The 12,035-nt window shown below is 41.3% G+C and overlaps 1 protein-coding gene across 1 annotated transcript in view; it reads left to right on the top strand.

Annotated features, from left to right (window-relative positions):
* LOC126203611 (integrator complex subunit 2-like) overlaps positions 1-11,243 on the top strand; it is a 91,888-nt gene extending 80,645 nt beyond the window's left edge. Inside the window, exons 15-17 of the mRNA XM_049937978.1 lie at positions 1,771-1,881; positions 10,405-10,618; positions 10,724-11,243. Coding sequence (XP_049793935.1) covers positions 1,771-1,881; positions 10,405-10,618; positions 10,724-11,022 — 624 coding nt within the window. The 3' untranslated portion in view covers positions 11,023-11,243. The remainder of the gene's footprint in view (positions 1-1,770; positions 1,882-10,404; positions 10,619-10,723) is intronic.
* Positions 11,244-12,035: the final 792 nt, after the last annotated feature.

The raw sequence follows: 12,035 nt of genomic DNA on the forward strand, positions 1-12,035 counted from the left end.
GTCCCTCAACAAAAGAGGTAGCTTACGAAACACTCATTTGACCAGTACTTGAAAATTGCTCATCAGTTTGAGATTTGTGTCCGATAGGATTCACAGAGGAAATAGAGAATATCTGACGATGGATAGCGCGTTCCGTTACAGGCTCATTTAAAAAGTGTGAAACACAGAGATACTCAGCAAACTTCCATGGCAGACACTACAAGAAAGGTAATCTGCATCACAGTATGATGTACTTCTAACAAGGGAACCTCCCCATTGCACCCCCTCAGATTTAGTTATAAGTTGGCACAGTGGATAGGCCTTGAAAAACTGAACACAGATCAATCGAGAAAACAGGAAGAAGTTATGTGGAACCATGAAAAAACTTAGTAAAATATACAAACTGAGTAGTCCATATGCAAGATAGGCAACATCAAGGACAGTGCACGTTCAGCAGCGCCGTGGTCCCGTGGTTAGCATGAGTAGCTGCGGAACGAGCGGTCCTTGGTTCAAGTCTTCCCTCGGCTGAAAATTTTACTTACTTTATTTTCGCAAAGTTATGATCTGTCCATTCGTTCATTGACGTTTCTGTTCACTGCAATAAGTTTAGTGTGTGTGTTTTGCGACCGCACCGCAAAACCGTGCGATTAGTAGACGAAAGGACATGCCTCTCCAATGGGAACTGAAAACATTTGATCGCAAGGTCATACGTCAATCGATTCCTCCACGGGAAAACACATCTGATATATTCTATACGACACTGGTGATGGCATGTGCGTCACATGACAGGAATATGTTGTCGACCCACCTAACTTGTACACTTAGCGAATGGGTAAAAAGATTCTTCTACCTTGCGCGATTTAGGTTTTCTTGTAGATGTGATAATCACTCCCAAAATAGTGATGAAAACATAAGAGTTTGTCAAATAAACTGAAAATAAAAAATTAAACTTTACACTTGAAGGAAGACTTGAACCTATGACCTCTCGTTCCGTAGCTGCTCTCGCTAACCACGGGACCACGGCGTACCTAGACTCCGAGTGTCCTTGATGTTGCCTATCTTCGCATGGACTACTCAGTTTGTATATTTTACTAATTTGTTTCATAGTTCCACACAACTTCTTCCTGTTTTCTCGATTGATCTGTGTTCAGTTTTTCAAGGTCTATCCACTGTACCAACTTATAACTAAATCTGAGGGGGGTGCGATGGGGAGGTTCCCTTGTAAGAGCCAACCAATATATTGCTCCCTCCCACATAAATCTCGCAGTAAGACCATGAAGATAAAATTAGAGAGATTTGAGCCCACACAGAGGCTTACCAGCAGTCATACTTTCCACAAACCATTTGCAACTGGAAGAGGAAAAGGAGGAAGTGATACTGAGATTCAAAATACATGCCATCATACACTGTAAGATGTCTTGCGGAGTATAGATATAGATATAGACTCACCTTACAGCATTTGTATCTTTAGTTCAGGACCACACTGTATAAGTATAGCACCTCTGCATGCATGTTATTTTGAGCACAAAAAGGTGAATAACATGTTTAAAATAAGAGAGAAAGCTTATGCACATTAATAAAATGACAGATAACATAATATTTGCTTTTGATATGCAGTGATAAATGATTAAAAAATGACAAGTGAATGCCAGTTTGTAAATATATTTAACATCTAACCCTCCAATAAATAGTTCTGTTGTAATTAAATGTAGTGTTTTGATTTTCATTTTCAAGTCTGCAAATAGTAGTTTTTGTACACAGTTATCAGTAATTTTGTATTATATTCTGCAGGAGAAACCTGGACATTTATGGGCACTGAGGGAAGTAAGGAGCCTCATCTGCTCATTTCTGCATCAGATGTTCATTGCAGATCCATCTCTGGCAAAACTTGTGCATTACCAGGTACTTATAAAAGTTTATAATCTAGCAATTAAGGTAATATTAATTCAGTTTTTATGACAAAGAATCCGAAAAAATCTTCATAGTGTCCTACATCATTAAAGAATTATGTTAAGAATTGGCAGCCATCAGAGTTGCATGATACCCCAAAGAAAATTGTTTCATAAGCTTCAAAGTACATTCTACATTCCCTTCATATTCCATAATATATTATGAGATAAGCAAATTAAGAAATCATAAACTGCAAGGTTGATTTGTTGTGAGCGCAACAATGGTAGCAGTTGTGATCATCAAAACTACCAACCAATATCCTGGACATCCATTTGTTACAGAATCTTAGAACATATTCTGGGCTCAAATGTAATGACCCCTAGGGGGCTCACAGCTCTTTTGTGAGTACAAGCATGGGACCCCAATTCACTGCAGTACTTCTGTTCCTGTGCTGCAATTTTACTCTCTGCCTATATCTTTTCTCCAATGTCTTCTCTAGGATAGATTTCCTGCTGTCAACCTAGTTTGCTCATTGGTAACCAAATCTGGCTTCTCCCACTTTGTTCCCTTGTGTTACACCACACCTTTCAGTTAATTTATGTTCGGTCCAGACATCTGGGCTTACCTCCAGATTTTTCAAAAAAATTTATAGATAGTGTGTGTCTTGCAGGGAAGGTCGCCCTATAGGTACCATGGTAGTCAGTTCATTTGGGGTTCATCAGGTACTTTTACGGTGATAGCCTCCTGACCACGCAGGGATTGCACTGTTGATGCCTGTCCATTTGGGGGAACTGGGACTCCAGGCACTGGCCATTGTGCAAAGTGGCATAAACCGAATGGAAGAGCACTTGTTCAGGGTAGACAACATCAGGGGGGATATTTGGCATGATGAAATGATCAAAGTTATCAGCCAGTGGCTGCAAGGCCCTGACTGTCTCTTCAGACTGACTGCAATTTAGTGCCATTCGGTATGACCCTAGGAAGGTAAACAGAACCAATCAGCTAGTAGAAAGTTATTCTCCTCAGTTTCTTCTTTGCACCCAATTGGATGGAGTGTCAAGTTTTTGTGGAGTCAAATCCTACCCAATTCCAGTTGATACTCTCTTTTAAGTAATTTGTTGATGTACCTGGTACCATCACAAACCAAAAGAACATCAACACTGTCAGGGATTGACTTTTCACAAAGATCTAATGCTCCAGCAGGTGCACTACGCAAACACTTGGGAGAGGCGAGTGATACTCTTTGTATGTCATGTATGTCAAGGCCTGCTAGACGCCAAGGCAGACAGTGACACTTTCATCCTTGATTTTGGATTTTCTTTCAGAAAAGGTCCATTTCATATGTTACCACTCACTGTGAAGCCATATTTTCCATCCCCAATGTGGTGTTTTAAATGCCAGTGTCTTGTATGTTTATCTTCCCAGTGTACATGCAACCCGATTTGTAGACACTATGGCTGGCCACTTCACAAAAATTCTCCATGTGTAGTACCACTGTGGAAATGACCACCTTCCCCAATCCCCAAAATGTGCTAACCTACTCAAGAAACACAAAACCTAGGCAGTCTCTCATAGTTTGAAGCTCAGGGAAAATATGTCTTTTGTACCCAGTGTCAGTGGATCGACCTTTACTGTTACTGTGGCCAGGTCCTCATCAGTACCTGCTGTCATTACTCCCTCATCATTGACATCTGCTAGTAGTGAAAAGAAAAAAATCCTCCCATGTGGGCGATAGGCTCTCCCCTCTGATAGTTCCTGCTGCACCATCTTTGGGAATGGGCTCCTGCACCTGGCCAAAGAAGCAGCTTCTTCCTGCTTCTACCAGTGACAGGGCTCCCTCTTGGTAACCCTCTCACCAGAAAGTCACAGATCAGAGGCCCAACACCAGCCAGTGGCTGAAGGAGACTTGGTCCTAGGGCTACCCAGTCTTCATCTATTCCTACACCCACAGTAGATAAGGAGAAGAAACCTGGCGTGACCCTGAAGGCACCAGATCCTCCCATGTTGTCAGACTCTGAATCATTGTTCATGATGATTGTTCTGTCCCCACAGGTGACAGACAGTGATGTAGGACAGTGTTCTGCACTGGCCTCTTCCTGCCAATGTAGAGCGCTCTCAACATGATGATCCACTGAGACTGCAATGGATATGTCACCTTCCAGAGCCACAACTAGTTTGCTAGTATTGTGCAATCTGTGTTGCTCTGCAGGAAACACACCTCACTGATGACCATTCTCCATTTCTTTGAGCTTACTGTGCTCTCTGTTGGAAACCTACTGGCCTTGAGAGAACATTGGGAGAGGTCAGGACATTGGTTTACGCAGTTGTCATCATTGAGTGGATTCCCCTCCATACCTTGTTGGAAGTAATAGGAGTGCAAGAGTGTTAATAACCCCAGCAATCTCCATTTGTAACATTTACTTATCTGCCTCCCCCGCCCCCCTCCTCCTCCTCCTCCTCCTCCAGGCACAAGCCACTTACAGATCTTAAGATGACCACCTTAATCAAAGAACTACTACCCCCCCTCCATACCTTCCATTTTCTCCTACTTGGGGATTTCAATGCACTTCACTTCATCTTCATCTGGTAGGTGTCTTCTGATTGGCGAGCTTCATTACAATCTCAGTCTGTTTCTCCTCAGTGATGGTCCTCCTATCCACTTGCTGTTCAAGGCAACTTTCCATCATAATCAGAATAACAGGCACTGGAGTAATATCATGTTTCTGTTCACATCAGTTCTTACAAGGGTTGTACCCCTTGTCATGATGATGAAGGCTGAAACATCCTACCCCCTAGCTGAAGCAAAGTGACAGTTTATGCTGCTGGTTTTTCTAACAGGAAGCAGAACTTAAAGCCATGACATTTTACCGAATGCAGAATTGCCAAACTTGAGAAGAGAGAAACAGTATTATAAAAATAAGCATTCTATTGTAACTGATGCTTACCCGTAGAGGCCAATTGGTCAATTGTAAGTATACAGAGTCTCACTGCAGTAACACTGAATTAAAAATTCTCAGGTTTCCAGCAGTGTCAAGCAATTAAAATTGCATGAGCTTTCATCTAAGTACTCCTTGGCCATTGTTAAGTCATACCACTTGACAATGGCTCAGGCAATTTTAGTTACTTGACACTGTTGGAAATCCAAGAACTTTTTATTCGATTGGTCAACTGATTCAGAAAAGTCTGTAGTGGAGACACTTAGCAGGAGAAGCCATCACTGCTGCCCCTCTACCTGCAGCAAAGGAATTCCCTTCTCTTTCAGATGTCCCCTGTACAAAACAGTTTGATTCATTATTTAACAATAACAGAAATAGGTAAAGGCAACCACTTATCTACGGAGGATTGATGCATGGCATACAGAGAAACATGTAACACAGAGCAGTTAACACTGGCTTTCGAGCTCTTGCTCCATTTCTAGTAGCAGTACACACACACACACACACACACACACACACAGAGTAATATAAACACTTGGTAGCAGTGAGAATAATTACTTAATATTATTCATTGCAGATGGTTGTCTGTGTGGATGGAGGTGGAGACGGTAGGGAAGGACACACGAGGGAAGGAGAGAGTGGCAAGGTAGTGTGAGGCATGTCTTTCACCAGCTGACTTAGCAGCTGCACAACAAGACAAAAAAAGTTCAGAAGGTAGAGCATATAAGGGATAGACAGAGGGTTAGGGAGGAGGGAGTGGAGGAAAGAAGAGGAAGGTGGTGGTGATGGAGGAGTCAGGGAGGGCAGAGAGTAAGGGAGAGTGGAGCAAAAAATGGGTGACAGGTCTGCTTAGTTGAGAGAAACTAGTGCTGGAAGGGAGTATACAAATGGCTCATGTTGTGAAGCAGCTGTTGGAGTTTTTAGTGTTATGGTGTGCAGGATGTTCAGCAAGTGGATGGTCAAGTTTGCTAGTTTGGCAGTGGCCATTCATGCCCACATAGAATGCTGTACAATAATTGCAGCATGATGGAGCTGTAACATGGCTGCTTTCACAGATGGCCGTGCCTTTTATTGGGTAGGTGACGCCTGTGACTAGACTGTGGTAGGAGGTGGTGGGCGAGTGTATGAGACAAGTCATCCACCTGGGCCAGCCACAAGGGAATGATGACCCATGGGGTGCTGGATTGGGAGCAGAATTAGAGTAGGGGTGATGGACAAGGGGATTGTGTTGGTTGGTTGGGTGGGCAGCATGTGACCTTACAAGAGCCTTTCTTGAAAAGACAACATCCTATCCAACTCATCCAGAAACAGATCCTCATCTAGAAACAGATCTCCTGTGCCAGCCGTGTTTACCAGCCACCAATCGGCACTCCTATAATCAACCATGATCACCCTGGCCTCAAAAGCTTAACCACATCCTTCACCAGGGCTTTATTTACATCTCGCTGTACCCTGAGATGAGGGATGTTGTTGTTGTGGTCTTCAGTCCAAAGACTGGTTTGATGCAGCTCTCCATGCTGCTTTACACTGTGCAAGCCTCTTAATCTCCGAATAACTACTGCAACCTACATCTTCCTGAATCTGGTTAACGCATTCATCTCTTGATCTCTCTCTTCGATTTTGACCCCACACACTTCCCTCCAGTACTAAACTGGTGACCCCTTGATGTCTCGGAACATGTCCTATCAACTGATACCTTCTTTTGCTCAAATTTCTTGTCTCCCCAATTCTGTTCAGGATTTCCTCATTAGTTCTGTGATTGACCCATTTAATCTTCAGAATTCTTCTGTATCACCACATTTCGAAAGCTTCTATTCTCTTTTTATCTAAACTGTTCATCATTCATGTTTCACTTCCATATATTGCTACACTCCAGACATGTATATCTATATTTAATGTGAACAAATTTCCCTTCTTCAGAAATGCTTTTCTTGTCATTGTGTCTGCACTTTATAATCTCTCTGCTTCGGCCATCATCAACTATTTTGCTGCCCAAATAGCAAAACTCGTCTATGACTTTTGTCTCATTTTCTCAACTGATTCTCTTTTAGCATCACATGATTTAATTTGACTACATTCAATTATCATTGTTTTGCTTTTGTTGATGTTCATTTTATACCCTCCTTTCAAGACACTGTCCATTCTGTTCAACTGTTCTTCCAAGTCCTTTGCTGCCTCTGAAAGAATTACAATGCCATCGGCAAACCTCATAAGTTTCTCACTCCCTTTTCAGTCACTGCCTCCCTTTCATGCTCCTCTACTCTTATAACTGCCCTCTGGTTTCTGTACAAGTTGTAAATAGCCTTTCACTTACTTATATTATCCCTGCTACCATCAGAATTTCAAAGAGAGTATTGCAGTCAATATTGTCAATAGCTTTCTCCAAATCTACAAATGCTATAGATGTAGGTTTGTGTTTCCTTAACCTGTCTTCTAAGGTAAGTTGTAGGGTCACCATTGTGTAACGTGTTCCTACATTTCTCTGGAATCCAAACTGATCTTCTCCAAGGTTGAATTCTATCAGTTTTTCCATTCTTCTGTAAAGAATTTGTGTTAGTATTTTGCAACCATGACTTATCAGATTGATAGTTCAATAATTTTCGCACTGTCAACAAGTGCTTTCTTTTGAATTGGAGTTACTATGTTCTTTGTGAAGTGTGGGGGATTTTTGCCTGTCTCATACATCTTGCTCACCAGGTGGTAGAGTTTTGTCAGGGCTGACTCTCCCAAGGCTATCAGCAGTTCTGACAGAATATCATCTACTCCTGGGGCCTTGTTTCAGTTCAGGTCTTTCAGTGCTTTGTCAACTTCTTCTTACAGTATCATATCTCCCATCTCATCTTCATCTAAGCCCACTTGCACCTTCCTATAATATTGCTTTCAAGTTGTAAAGACCCTCTGTATTCTCCTTCCACCCAGTTTCCTCAATTTTAACCTAGAGTTTGTAAACAATAAATTATGACCAGAGTCCACATCTGCTCCTGGAAAGTCTTATAATTTCAAATCTGGTTCCTAAATTTCTGTCTAACTATTATATAATCAATCTTAAACATTCCGATGCCTCCAGATCTTCCATGTAAGCAGCCTTCTTTTATGATTCTTAAACCAAATGTTAACAATGATTAAATTATGCTCAGTGCAAAATTCTACTGGGCAGCTTCCTCTTTCAATCCTTTCCCCAGTCCATATTCATCTACTATTTTCCCTTCTCTTCCTTTTCCTGCTATCGAATTCCAGTCCCCAATCACAATTAAATTTTTGTCTCCTTTAACTATCTGAATATTTTCTGTCACCTCATCATACAGTTCTTCAATCTCTTCAACACCTGTGGAGCTAGTTGGCATGTAAACTTGTATTGCTGCGATGCTAGGTGTGGGCTTGGTATCTACCTTACCTATGAGAATACGTTCACTATGCTGTTCCTGGCAGATTATCTGCATTCCTATTTTCTTATTCATTATTAAACCCACTGATGCATTACCCCTAACTGACTTTATTATACCCTGTATTAAATTGACCATAAGTCCTGTTCCTGCTGCCACTGAACGTCACTAATTCCCACCATATCTAACTTCAACCTACCTTTTTTAATTTTCTAACCTACCTGCTCATTTAAGGTATCTAACATTCCATGCTCCAATCAGTAGAACGCCAGTTTTGTTTCTCCTGATGACGACATCCTCCTGAGTAGTCACCACCCAGAGATCTGAATGCAGGACTATTTTACCTCCATAATATTTTACCCAACAGGACACCATCATCATTTAACCATACAGCAGAGCTGTATGCCATTGGGAAAAATTATGGCTGTAGTTTCCCCTTGCTTGTAATTATTTGCAGTACCAATCTAGCAAGGCCTTTTTGGTTAATGTTACAAGGCCAGATCAGTCAATGATCCGGACTGTTGCCCTGCAGCTACTGAAAAGGCTGCTGTCCATCTTCAGGAACCACACGTTTGTCTGGCCTCTCAACAGATACTCCTCTATTGTGGTTGTACCTATGGTACGGCTATCTGTATTGCTGAGGCATGCAAGCCTCAATATCCTACCCATATCACCCAAAGTAGTGTTCTGCCACTCACCCACCCAACCTACAGAATATCATGGTCCACCCCTACTCCAATTCTGCCCCGAATACTGCACCCTATGGGTCATTCCCTTGGTGTTGACCCATGTGCAAGACTTGTCCCCTACATCCACCTACAACCCCCTACCTCAGTCCAGTCACAGACATCTCCTACCTGATAGAAGGCAGGGCCACATGTGAAAATATCAGTGTTATAGATCAGTTATGTTGCAATTACTGTATAACATTCATTCTGTGTGACAAGTAACAAACTGTCCACTCGCAAGAATGGCTATCACCAAATAGGGGCAAATGGCAAACTTTACATCCTGTTGCCAAACACTCTGCACACCACAATGTTAAGGACTTAAAAAAAAGCTGCTTCACTACATGGACCATTTGGATACTTCCTTCCAGCACAAGTTTCTAAAGACTTTGCAGGTGGGAATTCTCTCTCCAGGATATCCTGCACTCTCACAATAGTCCTGGTCTAAACATCTGCTTAACTTGTTTCCCACTGCTTCACCTTACCTTTTCCCTTCTCCCTGCTGCCCACACCATCCTTCCCCATCCAGACTGTGTTGTGCCTTCTCCCACCACTCTTCCTCCACCCCCTCATGTGGACTCTCTCTCTTTCTCTCTCTCTCTCTCTCTCTCTCTCTCTCTCGCTCTGTCTCTCCCTACTCCCTTTTTTCCCCGTGCCTCTCCCCATATTTTTTGACCCTCTCCCTTTCTCTCTCCACTCCCTGTCTCCTTAACCACTGCCTCCCTCTCCTTCCTCCCCTTGTGTCTCTCTATCCCTTGTATGCTCTACCCTCTGAACCTCTTTTGTCCTGTTGTGCAGCCACTAAGTCATCTGGCAAAATATCTGCCTCACATTCCCTACCCTGCTACCACCTCCTTGCCCTGTGTGTCCTTCCTTCCCTGCCCCCTGCCCACCTCCATCTACCCAGGCAACTATCTTTGATGATCAACATTAAATAATCAATCTAACTGCTAATGAATGTGTGTGTGTACTCGCACTAAAAAAGAGCTTGTAAGTTAGTGTTAACTGTTTTCTGTTACATGTTTCTGGTGCCATACATGAATTGTCTGTAGGTAAGTGGTTACCTTTCCCATATTTTATGTATGATTCAGTATTTGGGATCAAAATGTTAACAACTAAATTTGCTTTGCTAACTTCAGTTTTTTTCCCCTCCATAGTTATATAAAAACAAATCAGCTCGTAAAAAGTGCTTAACTTATTACTCTCTTGGATTAGCCAGCTTTAATCTAAGTCATGTTCCACTGTAGCATTTTTATGTAACTGTATAACATCTTCTCAATATTGTTTTCTTTTTAAACTCTCCCTTACCTCTCCCTGCAAATACAACTATGTGCAGAAAGGTTAATGTAGCATAATCTCTGGTTCGCATTTGTAATTTTATTCCTCAACTGTTTTGTTGTAAAAATCTTTTTCCTTTACCCCTTGCACTTTCTAAATTGAGATAGTAAAATTTGTATTTAGTGTTTAATGTCTCCCATCCTTTTGCAGGGCTACAACCGGGACTTGCTGCCGGTTACAGTACCCGGCATACCATCTATGCATATCTGCCTAGACTTTATTCCTGAGTTCCTAAGTCAACCATCTCTGGAGAAGCAAGTGTTTGCTGTTGATTTGGTATCCCATCTAGTTATTCAGTATGCATTACCAAAGTCCTTAAGTGTTGCACGTCTTGCTATCAATACATTATCAACTTTGCTTGGAGGTAAGATTTATTATGTTACTCATATGTTCACAGTTATCTGTCTAATTGATGAGTAGTAGGTTTTCATGACAATATTCTAATCATAATGGTTTCTTTTTCCAATAGTTCTGCCAAGTGTCTTACGAACTCAGCTCTTCCTGCCAGTCTTACCAGCATTGGTTCGAATTTGTGAAGCATTTCCTCCTCTTGTGGATGACACTGTCTCCCTTCTGATGCAGTTGGGGCGTATATGTGCTTCTGAAGCATCTCTCTCCTACCCACGGGACGTCTGTGTTGGACAGTGGTCAATGTTATGTGAAGAAGATAAAGCAAGAACGCAAGCAAACGATAAGCTCTGTGTTGAAGTTAAACATACTTTTGACAGCATACTGAAGAGAGCAGTTCTCAAAACAAAAAATTATTAATGTTATGGATGTGTAAGAAAGTGATAACATTGTACCTGATCAGCTGGTATATCTACTATTTGTCTTCCTTCCTCCACTTTTTGGTAAGAGAGAGTGTTTTAATTCACCAAATACAGGAGTGGAAACTGAGAAATAATGTTAGTTTTCATTGCTGACGATTTCTTTATGTATTTTAAAGAAGCACAGAATATGTATTTAACAACTTTTGTAAATAAAATTATGAACGCTATGCTGATAAATTTAATTTCTGTAAGTTGTTTTAATAAGTTAGCTCCATGGAAGAACATTTTCCAAAAGCTTGTGAAGATTCCAATCTTATTTGTGTGTTAGTTGACTTCTCAACTATATGGTAAGTGGTGATAACCTTTACTCCTTTTATTGTTTACTTTACTGCGTACTACGTACTTTTTGGATTGTTACTTTTATGTTTACTTATATGAATACTAATAAATCTCTCTCTCTCTCTCTCTCTCTCTCTGTGTGTGTGTGTGTGTGTGTGTGTGTGTGTGTGTGTGTAGCAGGTCTACACTACAGTAAGTTGATTCCTTGATGAAACTTTGCAGGTGTAATTAATGAAGATGGTAAGACAATACTATATTTGATTTAAGCTCATGACCTAGTTATCACAAACATGTTTTTCAAGAAGGGAGTCTTCCACATTTGGACACATTATTGTGACAACAACATCAGCCAGACCGGTTTCTTTCTTTTGTGAAACCATGATCAAAAGCTAGTTGTAGATACAAAGTTCATTATGAAACAGTGGCTCCTCAACACTGCCCACTTGTAGTGTAAAGAAACATGAAAATAATGACTTGAAGGAAGGAAGAACAAAATGGCCTAACATGATAAAAAAGTGGTGGTTCAAAGAGAGAAAGATATAATCTCAAATGTCACACTCTCACATATAACTGAAGTTGAAACAGTGTGTAGTGTATTAAAAGAAACTATTCAGGCAGTTACCTGTGAACAAATGGGAATGTTCAAAACTGGACGCTGTGAAAGACATAGTC

The sequence above is a fragment of the Schistocerca nitens genome, chromosome 9, assembly GCF_023898315.1.
Source record: "Schistocerca nitens isolate TAMUIC-IGC-003100 chromosome 9, iqSchNite1.1, whole genome shotgun sequence".
In the NCBI taxonomy this organism is placed as follows: Eukaryota; Metazoa; Arthropoda; class Insecta; order Orthoptera; family Acrididae; genus Schistocerca; species Schistocerca nitens.